The sequence below is a fragment of the Dreissena polymorpha genome, chromosome 8, assembly GCF_020536995.1.
Source record: "Dreissena polymorpha isolate Duluth1 chromosome 8, UMN_Dpol_1.0, whole genome shotgun sequence".
NCBI classification, from domain to species: Eukaryota; Metazoa; Mollusca; class Bivalvia; order Myida; family Dreissenidae; genus Dreissena; species Dreissena polymorpha.
In genome coordinates this window covers 29727435-29751158 of record NC_068362.1, presented here as the reverse complement: position 1 = coordinate 29751158, position 23724 = coordinate 29727435, and the positions used below count along the sequence as shown (strand labels likewise).

Below are 23724 nucleotides of genomic sequence, written 5' to 3'. Positions count from 1 at the left end.
TCTGAAAAAGGAGTGTTACTATTGGAGAAATTTGTCAACTTAATTCTTTTAGAACAAGAGGTTTGATGTTGTCTGGACCTGAGAATTTTAATGGTTATAACATAGATTCGAAATGCATTTTTTATTTTTTATATAATTTTAAATGTGATGCACTGAGTGTAATTTTTACGTATACTTAAATGTTATATGATTCATTCTATGCCTACTGTGAGTTTGCAGCTTCAACAAAAACGATTTCACCCGTCAGTGCCTTTCTGTTCCAATGTGGTGACCCGAGTGCTGTTAATGTGTGTGCGTTTGCTATGTGCATTGTCCTATGTGTAATGTCTAGAACGTTTGTTTTTGTGTCTACCATTTGGCAATTGTTTCCTTATCATTAATAAAGGACCGCTTTGTTTTCCAATGCTTCTCTCCTACTGGCTTAGCTGTAGTTTCACGTTATGTTTAGCTGTCTCTTGCCTTCGTATATTCTCTTTCGGGTTTTTACACGTCAAACCGGAAGTGAGTTGTATTCACTCTTGTCAGCCATTCGTACACGTAAAAACTACATATTTACAACGATTAGTTCGTGCAACAGGTTCAGTAGGCAACATGCTTACTAAATTTGAAACAAAGTCAGCTCGAGTCAAAGGTTTGTTTGAGTTTTTTTTAAATCTGTTTCATTTTAAGTGTTGCTTCATCATGATAAACGGATAATGCCGAAGTCACCGCAACGGCGAAACTTCGGAGTTGCTTACCGGCTAGTTACCGAGATGAGGTTATGAACGGTGTTCTGTAAAATAAACTTAAAGCAAATTGTCATTAGACCACTATATTAATCGAATAACACCCAGTATTAAATGATAAACTTAAAGACCTAACTACTGTGATTGCATTTGTATATTGAACCGAAACATTATGAGTTGATTACTTGTTTAATTAACCCATTCTTTGCACATAATTTAAAAAAACTAACACACTGTTTTCCAGACAAGCGCCTGTCAGTCATTATCAAGCACGATTGTTGACAGTACAGAGTTGAAGTTACCAATTTGCAGCCACTTTGAATGCGATTTTTCCTACCAACATAATTGCTAATTTTCAGTCATAGGTTAATTGATGACATAGTTTGACCATGCATCTCCGTATATCATGTGTTTGTAATGTACGACATAGATTCCTAAATTTGGAATTTTTATTTCCCTGTCAGTCTTTATTTTTCTTGTTTAAGTCCCTGTAAATAACACTTGCGAATATGGAAAAAAAAACATTTTCATTTTCCACAAAAATGAATAATATTCAAAATCGGGTCCGGTAATTTGCCCTATTCCCACTGGAAAAAAGACTTCAGTATATATTTTTCCCAAATGGCAGCTTTAAATTCCCTTTTTTTAAAGATCTCAATATTTTGTTTTTAAGATCTCATTATTTTGTTCATCTCCCATCCATATGAGTTCAGCCTTTGTAAATATAATTCTGAAAACACTTGTATTATAAATTTTGAAGCATTTTTTAGCAAAACAAAAACAACAATACATATTTCCCAATTTTAGTCAAAACGTCGCAAATTTTCCCGATAAAAATGGACCCGGCCCCATTCCCAAAATGGCGGAAAAAAAACACTGGGGCTAGTGATAAAATAAAATGGACAAAATGCATCATACTTTGAGCACCTTTCTTGATAAAATTAAGTTAAATTAAAAAAATTGCACTCGATCAATCAGGTCATTTCAGTTACTTTAAATCTTTTTGCAATTTTATCTGCTAGGTATGTTTAAGGCAATTGTGAGTCAGTGTCAAAGCAGACGCAAGACCCTCATCAGTCAGGTTCTCAGTTAATTGAAGTATTAAAAGACTGTTCAAGTAAAGTATCAGTTCCAAATGAGCACTGTAACTAAACGTTTTCTTAAAAAAGGCACGTGCAAGAATATTTTACTTGCTGTTTATATTTTCTATATATGGCTATTGTCGAAACATTTGAAACAATTTTTCTACTGATATCAAAACCAACTTACCAAGCTGGAAAATGATTCCAGGCTAAGAGCATGGTCAGATTTATCATACAAACATAAAAAACTTGCTTAGAAAAGTTCATTCTTTAGTGTTTTTTTTGTAGGTGAGCAATGTGGACTTTTGGCCTTCTTGTATATAGTTTTCCAACCCGACAAACTCAGTACATTGTTTTAAAATATAGGTTGGCGATCCCATAACAAATGCCTGGATTAGCTACCCATGCAATTGCATGCAAATTTATCTCCTACCCCAAGACAGACATCCCCAATGAAGCTGCCTGGTACGCTCAGATGGTAGAGTCACAGGCTAGTGTTCTGATGGTTAACAGTTGTAGATTTCAAGCTTCAAGATGGTCAAACTTTTGTCCTGTCCATAACCTAGTTTGAAACGTTTCATAGTTATTTATATTGCTATGTAGGTTTCACAACCATGAAATATCCAAAATTATTTCCACTAGGGCTGTCCTTTCATCCCAAGCGGCCATGGGTTCTGACGAGCTTGTTCAATGGAGTCATCCAGCTGTGGGATTACCGCATGTGTACTCTGATTGACAAGTTCGATGAACATGATGGTAAGACTTGAACAATAATACATGCTTAATTGAGGAATGTGTCTGATTATTTGAATCATGCATCGGATTTAATATTTAACTTTTCAAAGTATCTTTGACTCCTTAAAGAGAGGAACTCCTACTAAGGCAGCTTGCTTAACAAAGCATGGATCAGTGTTTATGCAAAATAGCCAAATGCTAAAAGTATTGATTAAGCTTTTACATCAAGCTCTTTTTATGAACATATTTTGTTTTAAATACATGTATTATGTAAATCAACGCAAGTTCCATCCTTTCTTGTAGGTCCAGTAAGAGGAATTTGCTTTCATTCACAGCAGCCATTGTTTGTGTCTGGTGGAGATGACTACAAAATTAAGGTAAGAATAAAAGAAAGGACATCTTTCCAAAATCAGATACCATTAAACAGTTATTCTTCTAGGTGAAAATAATAGTGACAATAAACGTCTTTATTAAGGGTATAGTTTGCAAAGATCTACCTAATATTCATTAGGTGTATAAGCATGAATTACTTATTTATTTCCTAGTTATTTGTAATGGGTTTTGTTCATGATTTGTTTCACATGTTAAAGCGGGTATATACGATTTTGTCAAATATTTATGAATTTATATAAAATGTGTAAAAAACTTATTATATATATATTTCAATATAAATTAAAATAAAAGTTAAGAAGAACATGTGTCGAAAAATGCGAAATTAGCCAGATATTTAATTCTGAAATTGAAAACGGCTGTACAGCCGAATTCGCCAGCATGTATACCATACATGTACGATGTGAATCTAAACTTAGTTTAACGGTTTATTTGAATTCCTGCAACGATATCTATTCATACGACACACGAACACTAACTCCAATCCTAATACAATGACGAATGCTTCGGTTATTGTAGGAAAATTTGTACGTCACAATCGGCTCGGGGCGCTAATTTTTCTTTGCTGCATTTTATGAAATTCGGCTTTAATGTATATTTTTTCTTGCCTATTTTATGTTATTGTAACATATTTTATCAATATATTGCAATTTAACACATATAAAAAATCGTATATACCCGCTTTAAATAATGCCAAAACAGTCAGTATAATTATTGTTAGAGACTTTGTTCCATTTAGATTGAGAACAGCATGGAGAATTACATTAATTGTGAGCTAAATCAAGATTTTAATGCTAAACTTGTATTTTTTTATCACCTACATGTACGTAGTGTGAGTCATTAATTGCACCATCTAATAATAATCCATATGATCATAATTGTTCTTCTGTTTTGTCCCAAAATTTGTGTTTTAAACTCTCTAAGTACTGATATTAACTGGCTGGAATTTTGATATTTTTTTCCGCAAATGCGAACTAAAAATTCTCAATTGAAAGTTTAAACAGAAATGTGCAAATTAAATCTCAACATTATTTGATCTCATATCAAGCTCCTTACGTTAAACCTTAGTCAATTTATTGACATAATTCGTATTCTTAATTTTAAAACAAATTTTAGCAAAAAGACAACAACTTTTATTTCCCAATTGTCATGTGCTACGGAAAATTGGTCACCAGGTTCAAGGCCAAAGTTTTTACTTTATCGTGTTGAGTCAAAAACTAGTTTTACGTCAAGTCTTTGACAATTTGGGTACCTTGAACTTAGGTGGGCTCTTCTGGGTCATCATGGCCTCTTTGTTATTCATAAGAAATGTTGATTTTTTATTTTTTTTTCTCATTTATTTTTCCATGTTTGATATTTATATTGACACCAGTAACATTTGCAAATATGAAAACATGGGTTTTATAAAATAAAAGTCACATTCATTCAAATTATTTTGAGCTGTACATAAGTATATAGAAATATGCTACAGTGTAAACATTCATAAAAGTCTTTACACAAACAAAATATATTTTGAAATTTGTTGCAATATTTGTTTTATTTCAGTTATGGAATTACAAATTGAAACGATGCCTGTTCACTCTGCTTGGACATCAGGACTATATCCGGACAACCACATTTCACCATGTAAGTAATAATATTCGAAATGTAAGTGCCATAGCAACCAATATGGAAATTCAACCGGATGCGCTTGTTTCGTAAAACATTTTGCAAAACTTGTCACATTATCCAGGCATTGTCAGATTTGTGGAAAACATTTTTGGCATTGAAGATTGCCTAGTTTATGTACAATTTTTCTACTAACATTTTTTGGGGGTTAATGTATAAATTCGTGTAAAATCATTGTTGAAATATCAGGTTGCATATTCAGATTACCTCCCCATTTCAACCAAAACATCAAGTATTTAATCTATAAAGCAATTACACCACTGTATAAGTATTCTTCTCTGTAGGAATACCCCTGGATTCTCAGTGCCTCAGATGATCAGACTATACGCATTTGGAACTGGCAGTCAAGAAACTGCATCTGGTTGGTAGCTTGTAGATGGGATGATACATAGCCATAAATGAAATAGAGCATTCATTTGAGTTGATAAAAGCTGATTGGCATGTACAGGTACATATTCTTAAGGGTTTATGGGTTTTCTGATTTTTAGCTCTACTACCAAAGGCAGAAGAGCTTATGGGATGGCATGGTGTCTGTGTGTGTGTGTGTGTTAGAGTCTGTGACCTTTGAATTCAAAATATAATCTTGTTTCCAAAATTGCTGCTGTGGGGCTTCAAAGCGCAGTAGGAGGCTTTGTGTTTCACAAACACTCTTGATGCACAAGTTCTACATCCAATAATGAAGTGCTGGGTTCTGGATTTTTGAATGGCAATGCGCATTTAGTTTGAACCTATTTATTAGCTCAATTGCATAGAAAGCCTATGGCTTATTTGAAATACTGTCGAGTTTGTTTTGTGGGACTAGAACCAGTACTTGGTTTCTATGGGAGAAACCTAAAGAACGCTCCCACAGTGGGGATCGAAGCCGTGACTTAGGCAGACACCATATCCACTAAACCTTTGCGACCTCAATCGCATTTTCAATCTCGTCTTGTTTTTTTATCGCCTCATTGTAAACTCTGTACTTGACAGCGTGTTGGCAGGCCACAGCCACTTTGTCATGTGCGCCCAGTTCCACCCTTCAGAGGACCTGATTGTTTCCTCCTCGCTTGATCAGACCGTCCGCGTGTGGGACATCTCCGGCCTACGAAAGAAAAGCGTATCCCCAGGTGAGTGGAACTGGCCTATATATTGAATTTTGGCCTATATTCGCCAACCAATTTTCAGACTCGGAATAAAGAGTTTGTCAAAAATGTAGTTATCTACTTCTAGAAAAGCTTTTGACTTAGTATTTACCAGTTATTTTTCATTTAGAATGATTTATAGTTCTATTAAGATATTGGTGAATACGTGTCTTGCCCAATCCTTACATTATTTAAGTTATGAAATGTAGTCATTTACTTTATATAGACTCTATTGTCCCTTAGTTTTAGTTTAGTTTAGTTTAAACTTAATTATTTTAACACGATTGCACAGAAAGCCTAAGGCTTATTTGAAACGCTCTCAAGTCCGTTTCCTGGGACTAGAACCAGTACTTGATGTCTATGGGGGAAATCTAAAGAATGCTTCCACAGTGGGGATCGAACCCATGACATCCTGGTCGCTAGGTGGAAACCATATCCATTACGCCACGGTGTCTGTGACATTTCAGTGCTTTCCTTGGCTGAATCAATTTCTTGTGCTGCCCAATTTTTCGTTCTTTTGTTGAAACCATGTCTGTGGGAAAATGTAAACACTAAACATGATTTTCTTTTTCCAAATATTCATTTAATTACTTTAAAGCGAGATTATACGATTTTTATGCCCCTGAAGGAGGGCATATAGTGATCAGACTGTCTGTCTGTCTGTCTGTCTGTCCATCACACTTTGCATTTAGGTTTAGAAAAATGCTCATAACTTCTATGTCCCTTGAGATATAGCCTTCATATTTGGTATGCATGTGTATATGGACAAGGCCATTCCATACGCACACAAATTTTGATCCCTGTGATCTTGACCTTGAACTTAGGGTCCGCGTTTAGGTTTCGAAATCTGCCTTTAGGTTTCGAAAAATGCTCATAACTTCTATGTCCCTTGAGATATAACCTTCATTTTTGGTATGCATGTGTATACGGACAAGGCCTTGCCATACGCACACAAATTTTGACCCCTGTGACCTTGGACTTACGGTCCGCGTTTAGGTTTTGAAATCTGCGTTTAGGTTTCGAAAAATGCTCACAACTTCTATGTCCCATGAGATATAACTTTCATATTTGGTATGCATGTGTATATGGACAAGGCCTTTCCATACGCACACAAATTTTGACCCCTGTGACCTTGACCTTGAACTTAGGGTCCGCGGTTAGGTTTCGAAATATGCGTTAAGGTTTCAAAAATGCTCATAACTTCTATGCCCCTTGAGATATAACCTTCATATTTGGTATGCATGTGTATATGGACAAGGCCTTTCCATACGCACACAAATTTTGACCCCTGTGACCTTGACCTTGAACTTGGGTCCGCGTTTAGGTTTCAAAATCTGCGTTTGTGTTTCGAAAAATGCTCATATTTTCTATCAAAGCGTTTATAGGGGGCATACGTCATCCTATGGTGACAGCTCTTGTTTATATGTGTTAAATTGTAATAAATTGATAAAATATGTTACAATAACACAAAATACGCAAGAAAACGTAAACATTGAAGACGAATTTCATAACATGCATCAAAGACAGATTAGCGCGCCGAGCTGATTGTGACCAAGATATTTCGTACATATTTTCCTACAATAACGAAGCATTGACTTTTTATTAGAATCAGAGTTAGTGTTCGTGTGTCATATGAATATATATCGTTGCAGGAATTTAAAATGGAATTAAATTTAGATTCACAACGTACGTGCATGATATACATGCTGGCGAATTTGACTGTACAGACATTTTCGATTTAGGATTAAATTTTTCACTTATTTCGCATTTTTCAACACATGTTCTCCAACACTTTTATTTTCATTTGTATTGAAATATATATATATAATAAGTTTTTTACACATTTTGTATAAATTCATAAATATTTGGCAAAATTGTATAATCTTACTTTAAAGATTGGCAGTGTAAGCCCTAGTTAAGTTCAACCTTTTTCTTCTTAGATGAGGTTAATAGTTCATCAGTGTTTGTATGCTTCCTACTACTACTTGTGCAACATTTGTTACCACATTCTCCTATTCATTCCTTGAGCTCACATTTAGGAGTCATCTTCCCAAAACTAGTGAAGATTGCATTAAATAGGTAAACTTGCCTGACACATTTAACATATTTTTAAAGGCCCATATTTGAGTGGAAGCCTATAGTAGAGTATAATTATGTTATACCCAATGTAATTTTTAGCTCGGCTGTTTTCGGAGAAAACCGGAGGTATTGTCATAGCCAGCTCGTCGTTTCCGCCATCCGCATGGTGCTAAAACCTTAACATTTTGTCAAGGTTTTGAACATTGGCTCTAAAATCAAAGTGCTTCAACCTACAACTTTGAAACTTCATATGTAGCTGCACCTTGATGAGTTCTACATGTCACATGTCACTGTGACTTCTAAAAAAAAAAATCTGTTAAGGATTTATTTATTCATAACTGCACCCGCAGCCGAGCGTGGCACCACCGGTTATGCGGTGCTCTTGTTTTAGATTTAAATATTTGCTACATGTATATTCATCAAATTTCACATAATATCATGTAAGACCTGGTTTCTTCACATTTCCATCTGCATGACAAAATTCAAGCAGGTCATCTTTTAAACTCATTTCATTTACAAAGCATGTCTGATTGCATATATTGATGTACAAGTTTCATGCAAAATGGGTCTTATGTCATATGCAGGCAGCGTAGCTCCAGACCAGCCTGCACATTGGGGAAGTCTGGTTAGAAGCTAACCAGCCTGCTACGCAAGGTTTTCTTAGCTCATTAGTGGTTGGGTTAGCTCCTGATCAGACTGCGCAGTAACGCAGGCTAGGCTCAAGAACTCTGACAGCGTAAGACCCATTTTTGTTTGTTGTGGTTCTTATCTTATGTCTTGACATTCTTTACCTATTTTAGTCCTATGCTTATTCCGTTAGGTTCTGGTTGATAATACATACGCAGCGCTCCTTAGAAAAGACACATTTGTATAAATCATAAATAATTACTTTATTAACTGTTTTCATTATAATTTAGTTTTTTTTAGGTGTTTTTGATGAGCAATAAACAAGCAAGCATGATTCTTCTTTGCTGCATTTGAAGCCAAAAATTATCATATAACATGTATAGAAACCATGCAAAGAAAATGCTCACTTTGTATTTTGTATCCATTATACCTGGGTATTGCCTGTGTGCACTGAATGAAAACCAGCCAAGGTCTGCTTTCTTTCTTCTGTCTGACTCTGTGCTTCATTTTCAGAACAACAGCCGCGTGAGTACCCAGTCCTATATAAGCATGTATCTTGGGCCTGCTATAGCGAGATACTGATATATTTGAGCTGTAATCTGGAAAAACTGGGCTTAATGCATGTGCTGTAATTTTCTTTCAAGATTAGCCTCTCATGTCCGAAATGACACTTTGCTTTTATGGAATTCTCGTTTAAATATGTTAAGAGTAGAAATCCGGTTGACATGTGTTTACATGATAATGTGGTTTACAAACAAGGCACATGCATTAAGTCTGGTTTTCACAAAGGACTGCTCATTTTGTCATGTGTAAAAATTATGTTCACGTTTGTTTTACTTTCAATTTATTTACTGCTGTCTAATGGGATTATGTCATTTTAACAAATATATTATCATATGTTTTGATATTTTATCAAAAGACATGTGGATGTACTATTATTTTGAAGAAATTTGCCAAGAGAAGTCTTTGAGAGATGTACTATTAAGGCATTTTCGTATTTTTGCTTTAAATTTTTAATTTAAAATGCAAACAGAAGTGTAGCTAAATATTTAACACTTGAAAATATTGCATGCCTTACAAAAATACAAAATTTGCGACTAAGTCAAACCAAGAAGATATTAATATATTTATTCAGTCACATGAATGGAATAAGGAAGGCAACTACATGTACATGTATAATGTGCTGTTTAGTTTTGGCTGTGGTTAATGCTTTTTTATGTATTTTTAGCTCACCTGAGCACTCGGTGCTTATGGTGAGTGTTTGTGGTCAGTCAATGTACTGTATTGGGCAAAGTCCATCGTTGCTCTTCTGTCATTAACTTTTAGCTCAAACGCATTCTTCACACGTCATTATTCATCTATAATAGATTCAACTTGGTCAGAATATCTATCTTGGCAATATCTAGCCTGATTTTTAAGTCTATGTCATATTTGTTGAAAAACTTGGTCACCATGCCAGAACTGAAGAAAATATTGGGACCATCATTACCCTCTTGTTTTTTTTTTGTTTTAGCTCGGCTGTTTTCGGAGAAAACCTGAGGTATTGTCATAGCCAGCTTGTTGTCCGCCGTCTGCTTCGTGCTAAAACCTAAACATTGGCTCTAAAATGAAAGTGCTTCCACCTGCAACTTTGAAACTTCATATGTAGCTGCACCTTGCATTTTTGAATCACTAGGTCAAAGGTCAAGGTCACTGACAAGCTTTCATTTATTCAAAACTTCACCCACAGCCAAGCGTTGGCACCCGCTATGTGGTGCTCTTGTTTTGTTTTTACAATCATCATACAATTGTCTGAATGTAGCAGATCTTAGGAAAATTGCAATTTGCAAATTTGAACTTGTGAGCTGTCTTGACTTTGCTAAGTTTTAGTATGATACAGCTTACAGGTGTATCTATTATGAAATTATTGTTGGCCGATAGGATAAACTGTCTTTAAAAAAACCTGATAATATATGATTATACCATCAGAAAGCTGTTATAAATGCCAAATTGAAATGATGTAAAATCTGTAACGTAAATGTTTAATGTTAAACAAATGATTGAAAGAAGTTAATATGAGCTCCATAAAATGGTGAAGGTTGGACGATTATGATTGCTAACCAATGTAGACACTCCAAATGTATTTCAGTTGTTTGTCACACTATGTACTGTGCAACACTGAGGGTTATTTTGTAACATTTTGAGCATGGTTTGGGATGTTCAAAGAATTAAAAAAATATACGGACAGGGGATTAGGCTATTACAGATTTGTGAAGTACATATTACTTTGGTTGTCTTAAATAACTTTTTTTGTCGATGTTATTAATACTAAAATTGATTTCCAACTGTTTGAATTAATTTGATATGTATTTTGAACAAAAAGGAGGACATACAAATTATTAAATAAACATGGATTGATTGGAAATTCCTCTTGGTAATATAAGCGTTGCCATTAGTTTACCTTTGTTGTTTTTATGCCTCAGGCATCTACTGATGTGGGAGGCAAATTAGCTTATTGATACTTCCTCGACTGTTATCTTTGACAACTCTTGACAGACTTGCATCTACTGAACTCATTTTGACCTTCACATTCAGCTTATTTGGGACTTAGGCTTATTTAGAGGGCCAATCAATTAACCCTTTGCATGCTGGGAAATTTGTTGTCTGCTTAAATGTCGTCTGCTGAATTTTTAAAATTAGCATTTTCTTCGATTTTTTTCAAAGAATACTATCAGAATAGCATACAGTTTGGATCCTGATGACACGCCACATTCTGTGGCGTCTCATCTGGATCCAAACTGTTTGCAAAGGCCTTTAAAATTCGGTTCCGCCACTGAAAGGGTTAATGCTGACATGGCTTCGTTTATGGAGAGTAGCATCTTGTATTTAATTGAAATACCTTTTTGGCATAGAGTATTGCTCTTTTCCCTTCATTCTCATAGATTTAGTTTCTCTTACTTACAACATGGTATGGAAATGAGTTTATTAAAAATACGTAAATACCCCAAACCATTATGCTCTATATTTGCAGGCTCAAACTCTCTGGAAGAGCGTCTACGTAACTCGGGCCAGCCTGACTTGTTCGGCATGTCTGACGCAGTGGTGAAGCACGTGTTGGAGGGGCATGACAGGGGAGTTAACTGGGTCACCTTCCACCCCACACTTCCCCTGATCGTGTCAGGGGCCGATGATCGGCAGGTGAAGCTGTGGAGGATGAATGGTAGGTCTTTGGTTCAATGGAAGTCAAGCTCTTAAATGGAAGCATCATTTTAGAAATAGCCTTTAACCAATTATGAACAGTTTGTAAATTACTTAGCATGTTGTTAACCAATGTTTTGGTTATACAAAGTCAAAATAATAAATCTTCTAAATAAGTATTTGCTATAAACTATAGGTATCTACATCACTTAGATAAAAATCAATGTTTAGTACTTTGTGTTTAGATGTTTTGCAAAGTCAGCCCAATGAACATCTTGATAAACAATTGTACATTAAAATCCTTGATATCAATATTTGAGCATTTGAATGTAATGTTTTTCAGTTTGCATAATATTTTAGTACACTCAGATTTCAAGTATCATTCTAATACCAATAAAGTACTGTCCCTGCTATGATTGCAGCCATTGTTTCTTATTTCATAAAGGGCTAAAATGTGAGAAGTGTATCTCTGAAATACTCCTTCAATAAATTCCCATATTTTCTGACGCTTTCTTATTTCTGTCACATCAAAGTCTACTTGAAGCTTTTTATTTCTCTCACATCAATGTCTAACTGAAGCTTTCTTATTTCTATTACATCAGAGTTTAACTGAAGCTTTCATATTTCTCTCACATCAGAGTCAGTCTAACTGAAGCTTTCATATTTCTCTCACATCAAAGTCTAACTGAAGCTGTCTTATTTCTCTCACATCAGAGCCTAGCTGAAGCTTTCTTATTTCTCTCACATCAGAGCCTAGCTGAAGCGTTCTTATTTCTCTCACATCAGAGCCTAGCTGAAGCTTTCTTATTTCTCTTACCACAGAGTCTAGCTGAAGCTTTCATATTTCTCCCACCGCAGTGTCTTACTGCCATATTTCTCTCCCCACAGAGTCCAAGGCCTGGGAGGTGGACACTTGTAGAGGTCACTACAACAACGTGTCCTGCTGCCTGTTCCATCCCAGGCAGGAGCTCATACTCTCCAACTCTGAGGACAAAAGCATCCGCGTGTGGGACATGAGCAAGAGGTATGGAAACACTGCAGACAAATAACAGATCAGCCTCTCTCTGGGGCTGAACGCCTGTCCATAAAGTGTTGTCCATAAAGTGTTGGCCATAAAGCCCAAGCTTGGAAGACACTTTCTGCCTCAATAGGATTTTTGCGTAGAAGATACTTCCTTTAGACATAATACCATAAATGCATGTGTCATCCCTGATTTGCCTGTGCAGACTGCACAAGCACATGCATTAAACCTAGTTTTCCCAGACAAAGGCTAAATTATACTTTATTTACTTCATTTTATCAATTTGGGGAAAGGCCACTTAGCTTAGTGTGTTTTTATATGTACTCCTTTAATACAATTAATAAATAGACTTAGTAGAACCACTTAAAGTTTTTTATGCTCCCTTTCCAAGAAAAGGGTGTATATAGTTTTCGCATTGTCTGTCAGTCTGTCTGTCTGTCAGTCTGTCACACTTTTCGTGTCCGCTCTCTTATTCAAATAGTTTTCATCTGATCTTTACCAAACTTGGTCAGAAGTTGTATCTAGACAATATCTAGGTCAAGTTCGAATATGGGTCATGCCGGGTCAAAAACTGGGTCACGGGGTCACTTAGTGCATTTCAAGGATTTAGCATGGTGTCCGCTCTCTAATTGAAGTAGTTTTCATCTGATCTTTACCAAACTTGGTCAGAAGTTGTATCAAGATAATATCTATGTTAAGTTCGAATATGGGTCATGCCGGGTCAAAAACTAGGTCACGGGATCACTTAGTGCATTTCAAGGTTTTAGCATGGTGTCCGCTCTCTAGTTTATGTGGCTTTCTGATTTATTTTGATTTTCTAAGACATTTTTATGCCCTCAAAGGAGGGCATATAGTGATCGGACTGTCCGTTACACTTTGCTATAGATTTCGAAAAAAAACAAACTTCTATGTCGCTTCAGATAGCAATTTCATATTTGGCATGCATCTGTATATGGACAATGCCTTTTCATACGCACACAAATTTTGACCCCTGTGACCTTGACCTTGAACTTAGGGTCCGCGTTTAGGTTTGGAAATCTGCTTTAAGGTTTCGAAAAAAGCTCATAACTTCTACCAAGCGTTTATAGGGGGCATAAGTCATCCTATGGTGACAGCTCTTGTTTAAAAAAAGGTTGGCGCTGAACTTAGTTTTTGTGACACAGTCAACATTTACATAAAATTTAATGTAATTCAATAAAAGATCAAGTTTATTTCACTCCATCATGTTTTCCAGTTACTTTTAATAAATGTAAAAAAGGTCTTCATACACAAGCTTTTCATAGAGTTTCTTCTATCATCTGTCTTAAATCTATATATTTTATGATTCTCCATGTATTAGACATACATATAATGCTTTTTAAAGCAGTGAATGTAATAAATGACTATTTAGAACAAAATTACATGATCATAATGTATTCCCTTCTCTCGTGTGCAGGACTGGAGTGCAGACATTCCGACGTGAGAACGACCGGTTCTGGGTTATGACTGCACACCCAACACTGAACGTGTTTGCGGCCGGTCATGACAGCGGTATGATCATCTTCAAGCTAGAGCGTGAACGACCAGCGTATGCAGTGCACGCAAACTTTCTCTACTATGTGAAGGACAAACTGCTGCGCAGGCTGGACTTCACCACCAATAAGGACCAGCCCTGCATGCAGCTTAAGGGGTAAGTTATTAGGAAGCATTCTCAGTTTTTTAGAGATCACAGTCAATGAGATTTGAGTTTGTACTCAGTTGACAGTGTGTGTTTTTTTCATTCAAAATTGGGTCCGATAATATGCCCCATTTTCAATCGAAAAAAGTAAATATTTTTCCCAAATGGGAGGTAAAAATTCCCAAAGGAAGGTTCCCCCCTCCCCCCAATTTTTATTTTTTTAGATCTCAATATTTTGTTCATCTCCAATCCATATAAGTTCAATCTTTAAATAGTTAATATATTACAAAACACTTATTCTCAATTTTGAAGCATGTTTTAGCAAAAAAACAACAACACTAATTTCCCAATTGTAGTCAAACGCCGCAAATTTTCCCAATTCAAAGGGACATTCCCAAAATGGTTAAAAAACACTGGTTGAGTATTGAGAATATCGGTCATTACACAAACAATCTCGATTTAAGCGGAAAGAATTTGTACACATTTCCCCTAAAAATCAGGGTTGAGTTAAACTTTAAACTCAAACTCAAAAAAATTATTTGAACACCAAACATGAGGGTGATATAAAATTCATGTAAAAACTTGAGAAAAAAAATCAAGGTTGTGTGAGATTATTGACCTAAGTTTTTTGTGATCTCAGGCCCACCTGTGCTTGTTAGAAAAAAATAATTGAATGACTGCAACTTGGGCAGATTCACATTTCCTATGTATTTAGGATTTTTTCTGATTTTGAAATGTTTTCAAATTCATTTTGAAAACTAAACAAGGTCCATCTGATTAAGGGTGTCACGTTTAAACGGTCGCGTTTCGTGTTTTGCTGAAAAGCATTTACCAGAACAGTAAACGTTTAAACGACAGTCAATATCAATATAATAAATATTGGGGTGCATATAAAGTAGCCGACTAGCCGTACGAGGTATATCGATGAAGAACTGCGAAATCCGGTCACTTGCGGTAAATCCGGGCTACCAAGTTTGGCAGTAATTTATTTCTGATTGGTTAGTGGATGGCACAGACATGAACGGAAACTAATGGAAAATCTGCACTACTTTCATAAATTTTTATAACTTGGCAACGAAACAGTGCATATGCCGCCATCTTGAAATGTTTTAATTGATTGATTAGCAAAGTTAAACACTGAGGTAGCATTTTGAAAAGCAATATTTTAACCAAATTATGTATTGATTACGTGTTTGCTCCCTAACTGGTTTTTCATTTTCTGCGGTCAAACGATATGCACATTGTATTTAAAATGTGCAAAATACGTGTCGTTTTCGAAAAACAGTATTTTTCATCGATTTTACATTATTTTCGACGTTCTTTTATTTATTTTTTATAGAATGACGAATACACATGTGGTGATACGGATGGTCTGTTTTATAATATTTTATAGGGTTTTAATATGACGTAATTGCGCGAATGGGATATGCACTGAATATTACTTCCGGAAATAACTATTTTCATTTTGGAAATGCGAGATGGTACTGATGCTTTTTACTCCGACATAGGGATACCGTTTAAACGTAAAGTTTCGTTTATTTCAGTTCGTTTAAATGTTTAGAAAAATCAGTAAATGTGACACCCTTACATCTGATGCACCCAGTTACAAATTAAAAAAAAGTCACTGCTGTTTAATGTAGATTGCATCTGTTTAAAGATACATTTGTTGTCATGCAGTGTGCATCATACGCTGTCAGCTTTAAGTTTTGTAACACGTTAAAATATTTCAGCCAAGTGAAACCAAGCTTGTTTTTTATCTGGATGCCACATTTATGAATCAACTTTGGTCTTATTTAGATGAAATATCTAGACAATATCTATGGCAAGTGTGAATATAGGTCAAGTGGGATCAAAAACTAGGTAAAAGGGGCCGGTCTTAGAAGAAAGCTTGTTGCCACTGTAGGATTTACATTTAGACATGTTCAAATCTTAGTGAAACCTTATCACAATTCTAGAAGACCCAGTTATAACTTAATCTTTATAAAACTTTGTAAGAATGTACAACTTTACAATATCAAGTTCAAAATTAAGTCAATTATTTAAATCAGGTGAGCACTTCAGCGCCATCATGGCCCTCTTGTTAACATGTCTACTAGCAAAACTGTTTAAAAATAAAGAAACTTGCTCCGAAAGATAAGAAAGGCATGTTTTCTGTTTCATTTCAGTGGAAACAAGACCCCAGTGTTCTCACTGTCCTACAACCCAGCTGAGAACTCAATCTTAGTTGTTACTGTAAGTGATCTTAAGTCTTTACTGTTTATACTTTACAATATTGCTCATTGTTATAAAATCTTACTGAAATCCAAAACGCAGGTGCTTGTGTTACTGTACATTGGCATATGAATGATATTCAGGGCCCGTATTCACCAAACAATTCTTAGAATTAAGTCTAAGAATAAAGAAAATTCTTTAAATTAGAATATTCAAAAATTTCTTTAATTTTGAGTCAAACTCTGCAGTAAACATCTCTATCTATATTATTCTTCATATAGAACATGTTGTTAATGACAATCACCAGTGGAGGCCTGTATATATTCAAACACTGAACACATTTTTTTTGGTTCTAAGTCTATTCTTTATTCTTAAGTCTAAGAATCAGTTGGTGAATACGGGCCCCAAAGAGCATGTTTTCATCTTTGTGAATTAAAGATGATTATATCTACTGATTTCTCTATAAAAATGAATGTATATTTATATGCATGATATTCAAAGTAGCATATTTTTTTATTTTTGCTTAACAGATGATTACAAAAACTCTTTAATCTTAATTGTTTTAGTAGAGTTCAAACAATTCCTGACAAATCTTGGACATACTTATTTCAGCGTACCAGCAATGTGGAAAACAGCATATATGACCTGTATGACATCCCGAAAGACATTCAAGATGCCAAGAACCCTGATGGTAGGAAACATGAATTTAGTTGTTCTTTTGTTTTTGTTTTATATTGTTTACAAACCAAGAATTTTTTCAAAAATGCCTAAGTCCTGTGACTTTAAAAACTTTGATTAATTGCAGAGTATGTGATGATAGGATGTTAATTTTCTCAAGACAGCAGGGTTTCTCTTCAATGTTATATTTTAGTATCCCTGTGATTCATATGGTTTGTCTTTTCAATAAAAGTTTGAGGTCCATTATTTAAACAAGAAATGCAAGTTACATACATTTATTTGCTTGTCAACATTTGCATCATACTTTTGGGTGTCTTCTAAGCTTAGCATGTCATAAAAAAAATAATGCAAACAAAATATGATGTATGTTTACAAATAGGAAATTTCCTGACCCACCATTAAGGCATCATTTGTTTATCACAATTTTGGGACAACATCTGTTACATTTACAATTATCACAACAACAAATATTTTTGAAAATCACTGCAAAATGTTCTCTTATTCCCAGCTCCTGACAGTAAGAGGTCCTCTGGTCTGACTGCTGTGTGGGTTGCCAGGAACCGATTTGCTGTGCTGGACCGAACACATTCTGTAAGTTACATCTGTGCTGAGAACACACTCTGTAAGTGACATCAGTGCTTTGTTGAACACACTCTGTAAGTGACATCACTGCTTTAATGATAAACACATTTGATAATCTGTTTATAGTTTATAAAGATTTCCGAAATTACAAGGCATGGTCCAATTACTCTGCATTGATGTATTGAAGAAAAAAACTAAAACAAGATATTTATATTTTACCAAAAAAGGGGGAGAATATCTTTGCTGCTTTGTCTGTCCGTTCAATTTCTAACTTTATGGAATGTAGTTTGTATTGGTCTGAAAAGAATTGCCTAGATTAGAATTTCTGTCCTTTGTCTTTCTGTCTCACTTTTTGTTTCCACAGGAGATCTCAAACACTAATGACCCTATTTTGATGAAACTTGATATGAAGCATCTTTCACTATCTGTTGGACATGTGCCTCCTTGTCAGATTGTTTTAGTCCATAAATTTTTACGAGTGTTATTGCGCTGGGATGATTTATACAGAACCATTGGCTTATAATGCCTGCTGAAGTATAAACCTTTAATTAATAAGAACCCATTTCTGTATTATCACATGCCAGGAGGTCCATTATTGTTCGCCATTTCAGATTGTGATCAAGAACTTAAAGAATGAGATCACTAAGAAAGTGCAGACTCCCAACTGTGAGGACATTTTCTACGCAGGCACTGGCTGTCTACTGTTGAAGGACAGTGACAGTGTCACACTGTTTGATGTCCAACAGAAGAGGTAGGTTGTTATATGTATTGCTATGTGTGATTGAAAGTGATTCAAATTGGTTACTTGCAAATTACTGCAGCTTGTTGTCATATTAAAAAAAATGTTTTAAATAATACAAATATTCTTAATTTTTGATACTATCATTGATTTTTATGCTCCCCCAAAAATTATTTTGGGGGGAGCATATAGTCTCCGCTTCGTCAGTCCGTCCGTCCGTGCACAATTTGTGTCCGGGCTATTTCTCAGCAACTAATGACCGGAATTCAATTAAACTTTATGGGAAGCTTCACTACCAAGAGGAGATGTGCATATTATCAGCCTTTTCTGGTCGGATGATTTTCACAGAGTTATGGCCCTTTGAAATTTTCCATTAACTGTACATATAGTGCAATTCTTGTCCGGGCTATTTCTAAGCAACTAATGACCGAAATTCAATGAAACTTTATGGGAAGCTTCACTACCAAGAGGACATGTGCATATTATCAGCGGGTTCTGGTCAGATGATTTTTAGCTGATCTATTTTTTGAAAAAAAATTATGAGCTATTGTCATAATCTTGGCGTCGGCGTTGGTGTCCGGTTAAGTTTTGCGTTTAGGTCCACTTTTCTCAGAAAGTATCAATGCTATTGCATTCAAACTTGGTACACTTACTTACTATCATGAGGGGAATGGGCAGGCAAAGTTAGATAACTCTGGCGTGCATTTTGACAGAATTATGTGCCCTTCTTATACTTGATACTTTATACTTTATAAATTGAAAATTTTGGTTAAGTTATGTGTTTAGGTTCATTTTATTCCTTAAGTATCAAAGCTATTGCTTTCATACTTGCAACACTTACTAACTATCATAAGGGGACTGTGCAGGCAAAGTTATGTAACTCTGACTGGCATTTTGACAGAATTATGTGCCCTTTTTATACTTAGAAAATTGAAAATTTGGTAAAGTTTTGTGTTTAGGTCCACTTTATTCCTACAGTATAAAAGCTATTGCTTTCATACTTGCAACACTTATTAACTATCATAAGGGGACTGTGCAGGCAAAGTTATGTAACTCTGACTGGCATTTGGACGGAATTTTGGTTAAGTTTTGTGTTTTGGTACACTTTACCCCTAAAGTATCATAGATATTGCTTTCATACTTGGAACACTTGCAAACTATCATAAGGGTACAGTAAAAGGACAAGTTGCATAACTCTGGTTGTCATTTTTACGGAATTATGGCCCATTTTTGACTTAGTAACTTTGAATATATGGTTAAATTTTGTGTTTCGATCCACTTTACTTCTTAATTATCAAGGCTATTGCTTTCAAAATTCAAATACTTTCATGCTATCATGAGGTTACAGTACCTGGCAAGTTGAATTTTACATTGACCTTTGAATGACCTTGACTCTTAAGGTCAAATTATTAAATTTTGCTAAAATTGCCATAACTTCTTTATTTATGTTGCCGTATGGGCGTTTAGGGTTCTTTCTTCGAACAACACGTTTGGGTTTCTAAATATATTATATTTATGATTTAATATCATAAACATACAGGTTGACAGCATGAATGATATGCAAAGAATCACATTCTTATAATAAGTATACATTTCAATTATATATAAAATGATGTGTTCCGACGGTAAGATACCAACTGAATTAATACACAAATACAACTATTAAAACAAAATAATTACAATAATACAACCGACCGACATGAATATAAAAGATGTATAAAATGCATATTTACCTAAATATATTATATTTATGATTTAATATCATAAACATACAGGTTGACAGCATGAATGATATGCAAAGAATGACATTCGAAATAGTCATTCATGCACACGGATGTGGTTGAGTGAATAAACTCATGCTTGACAAGCCAATTAACGTATTAAAATGTTAGTAAAAACAGTTCACCTTTCTACCCAGTCTCTACATACTGAAAACTAATCAACTACTACAAAAGAACGCTACTAATTCTGTTTAAAGTTAAAATCTACTCTGTCCAACCATTAAACAATCAGAGCAATGTTTCCTTTAAAAAATAATTTACTTCAATATCATTCAGAATAAATATATTTATGAACTAAATATATTTACAACAATGAAATACGTCTACAACACATTTCCCCTCTCTAAGAAAATGTCGTCCTCGACATTATTAAAATTCAAACATCGCTTTTAAAGCGAGGTTTGATTAATCTCGTGATCAAAATATCTATGAAAGCATCGTTGTTAAAAAATAATGACAACCACAATATTAACGTTTTCGTTTGCAACTGTTTATTTTCAATTTGAAAACAATGACAATTTGACAAATAAAAACATAATACACTAATTTGTATTTAAATACTCAGAAGTGAATGTTAACAGCTGTGTATCTTTCCAATACAAATCCACACATGTTAAATTTATGCTGTCACTGTACTTAATCATTTTTGCAAATACATAACAACACCAATCACAATTTATACTCCCCGGATGTAAACCAAGCCGGCCGACGGGTCTGACGTTGGCTGCGGCGCCGTGGTATTTTCTTCGGTTTGGAGCGTCGTTTATCTGTTTCATCTTCCGACTGATTGCTGTCGGAACTCGTCTTCCCTGTGCGTTCATCCACGTCCGTGGAGGACTCGTCGGAAACTTCAGGTGACGAAACACGCTGTACTTCCTGTATCGGTAAGAAGGAACACGGCAGCAGATGATTCCGGTGGACGGTTTTAATGCCCACATCGCCGTTTTCCTTTTTTTCCAATAAACGTACCGAAACAGTTATCTCAACACACCTGTATTACCTCCCTTGGGCTTATTTTAAGCCAACAGCCTGACTATCACAAATATCTAATCAAAGCTCTTTTATTTTGTACCAGGTGTTTACTAAGTTCGATTTTATTTCGATTCGAACCCGCAACTGGTTTACTATCGCGTGTTTACCACACTGCCGAAATAGCGTTTATTGCGCTACGATATCGCGAGCACGTGCATTTACCGGTAAGACGCCAGTCGCACATACACGCATTAAACTACATAATGCAGTTTAAATCGTATATGTACATTTTAACATTATCAATTTTTAGAAAAAAAACAGTGATTATTTTTCGGTATTTATAAAGAGAGTTTTCTCTTTAAAAATACGCACAAAGCGTTTTCAATTCAACCATACGTAAAGTATGACAAATTAACAAATTTACGCATTGAAACCTCTCGATACTTATTATAACCCTTGGGCAAAATCTACTGCTACTAAATAAATCCAGTTACTCAAACCTATCTACTACTTAACGTCATGTAAGTGGTGAGTAGATTTAACTTCGCCATGCAATAAACTTTGTGCTCGTGAAGGGACTATAATTTCCTTAAAATAACTTCATATGACACTAATTTACCAATGAGCTGACAAAAGGTCGTTTCATTTATCTCGACCAATTCGCAAAATGCATGAACACATAAACTTAAATTAGCTATATTGTTGTTGTTGTTTTTGTAAGTCAACTGATAGGTATTTCAAATTATTCATTTACGACAATGAAACTACAATAAATAGATATATGTACATTGCACAATAATTATAAAAATATTTACACTCACCGAACTCCGTCGGAACACTTACAAAATACAAGCAAAACACAATAATGACACGATACACAATGTCCACAATGATTTAAGTGTCCATCACTCTCCGTCCTGATTGAACGTGAATCCTTCCTTGCGTAGCAGAACGTGAAATCCTGTACGTACGTTTTAACGGTTTTGACGTCAAAGTTTTGTGCACAAGAAATACGTAGTTGTACTCACATCGGTGCTCGATCTCGATGCCGCGCAAAAATGTGGACTCCTACTCCCCGGGAAAAATCAAAAACCGGTTTCCAAGGAATCGCTGAGTTAAATTCCTGGACTCTACCCTCCTCGCTACCGGTCTGAGGCTCCTGTCTGTTCAGGGATTTTCGCCGTAGTAACGTGTCCGCTACTTCCGTTTTTCTGCTCCAAACGCTGTTGTTGCCGAAGACTCGTTGTTGGGCGCCAGTGTTGCCTGAGGGTCGGGGGTTCGGGCCCCACGTTGGGCGCCAGTGTTGCCGTATGGGCGTTTAGGGTTCTTTCTTCGAACAACACGTTTGGGTTTCTAAATATATTATATTTATGATTTAATATCATAAACATACAGGTTGACAGCATGAATGATATGCAAAGAATCACATTCTTATAATAAGTATACATTTCAATTATATATAAAATGATGTGTTCCGACGGTAAGATACCAACTGAATTAATACACAAATACAACTATTAAAACAAAATAATTACAATAATACAACCGACCGACATGAGTATAAAAGATGTATAAAATGCATATTTACCTAAATATATTATATTTATGATTTAATATCATAAACATACAGGTTGACAGCATGAATGATATGCAAAGAATGACATTCGAAATAGTCATTCATGCACACGGATGTGGTTGAGTGAATAAACTCATGCTTGACAAGCCAATTAACGTATTAAAATGTTAGTAAAAACAGTTCACCTTTCTACCCAGTCTCTACATACTGAAAACTAATCAACTACTACAAAAGAACGCTACTAATTCTGTTTAAAGTTAAAATCTACTCTGTCCAACCATTGAACAATCAGAGCAATGTTTCCTTTAAAAAATAATTTACTTCAATATCATTCAGAATAAATATATTTATGAACTAAATATATTTACAACAATGAAATACGTCTACAACATTTATGATTAGATTTGATTGATACTTTGACAAAACTACTCTTGCCTGACATACCACAATAGACTCCACCCAAATCATCCCCCGTGCCCTCCCCCCCCCCCCCCCCCCCCCCCGAATCCCCCCCCTAAATTTTTTTTTAAGATCATCTCACAAATGACCACCACACCCTCACACTATACCCCCCCCCCCCCAATTTTTTTGTTTGAAACCGTTAAAATACACAAATATTTATTTTTATTATTTTATTTTGAAATACCGTCCAACCATCGCACCAAAGAATCCCCCCAACTACTGTGCCCTCAAGACGTTTTCTTTTATCTGAATATATTGTGCAATATTGTGACCAAAAAAACCTTTGGGGAGCATCACCCGTCTCGGACGGTTTCTTGTTGAAACATTTTATTGAAACAAAATGAACAATCCGTCCGTCTGAAAGATAATTTGAAAAAAAAATCTATTTTTTTCTGATAACCTTAGTTCTCCAGTAACTTGTTTAATTTCATAGTGAGTCAT

General features: G+C 35.2%; 1 protein-coding gene across 1 annotated transcript in view; it reads left to right on the top strand.

The window, feature by feature from the left end:
- The first annotated feature begins 469 nt into the window (after window positions 1-469).
- The window catches only part of LOC127842766 (coatomer subunit alpha-like), a 44345-nt gene continuing 21090 nt past the window's right edge, over window positions 470-23724 (top strand). Inside the window, exons 1-13 of the mRNA XM_052372476.1 lie at window positions 470-631; window positions 2450-2563; window positions 2846-2919; window positions 4478-4558; window positions 4885-4961; window positions 5570-5706; window positions 11438-11626; window positions 12493-12628; window positions 14061-14294; window positions 16448-16514; window positions 17106-17184; window positions 17680-17762; window positions 18365-18504. Of these exons, the coding sequence (XP_052228436.1) occupies window positions 592-631; window positions 2450-2563; window positions 2846-2919; window positions 4478-4558; window positions 4885-4961; window positions 5570-5706; window positions 11438-11626; window positions 12493-12628; window positions 14061-14294; window positions 16448-16514; window positions 17106-17184; window positions 17680-17762; window positions 18365-18504 (1451 nt within the window). The 5' untranslated portion in view covers window positions 470-591. The remainder of the gene's footprint in view (window positions 632-2449; window positions 2564-2845; window positions 2920-4477; window positions 4559-4884; window positions 4962-5569; window positions 5707-11437; window positions 11627-12492; window positions 12629-14060; window positions 14295-16447; window positions 16515-17105; window positions 17185-17679; window positions 17763-18364; window positions 18505-23724) is intronic.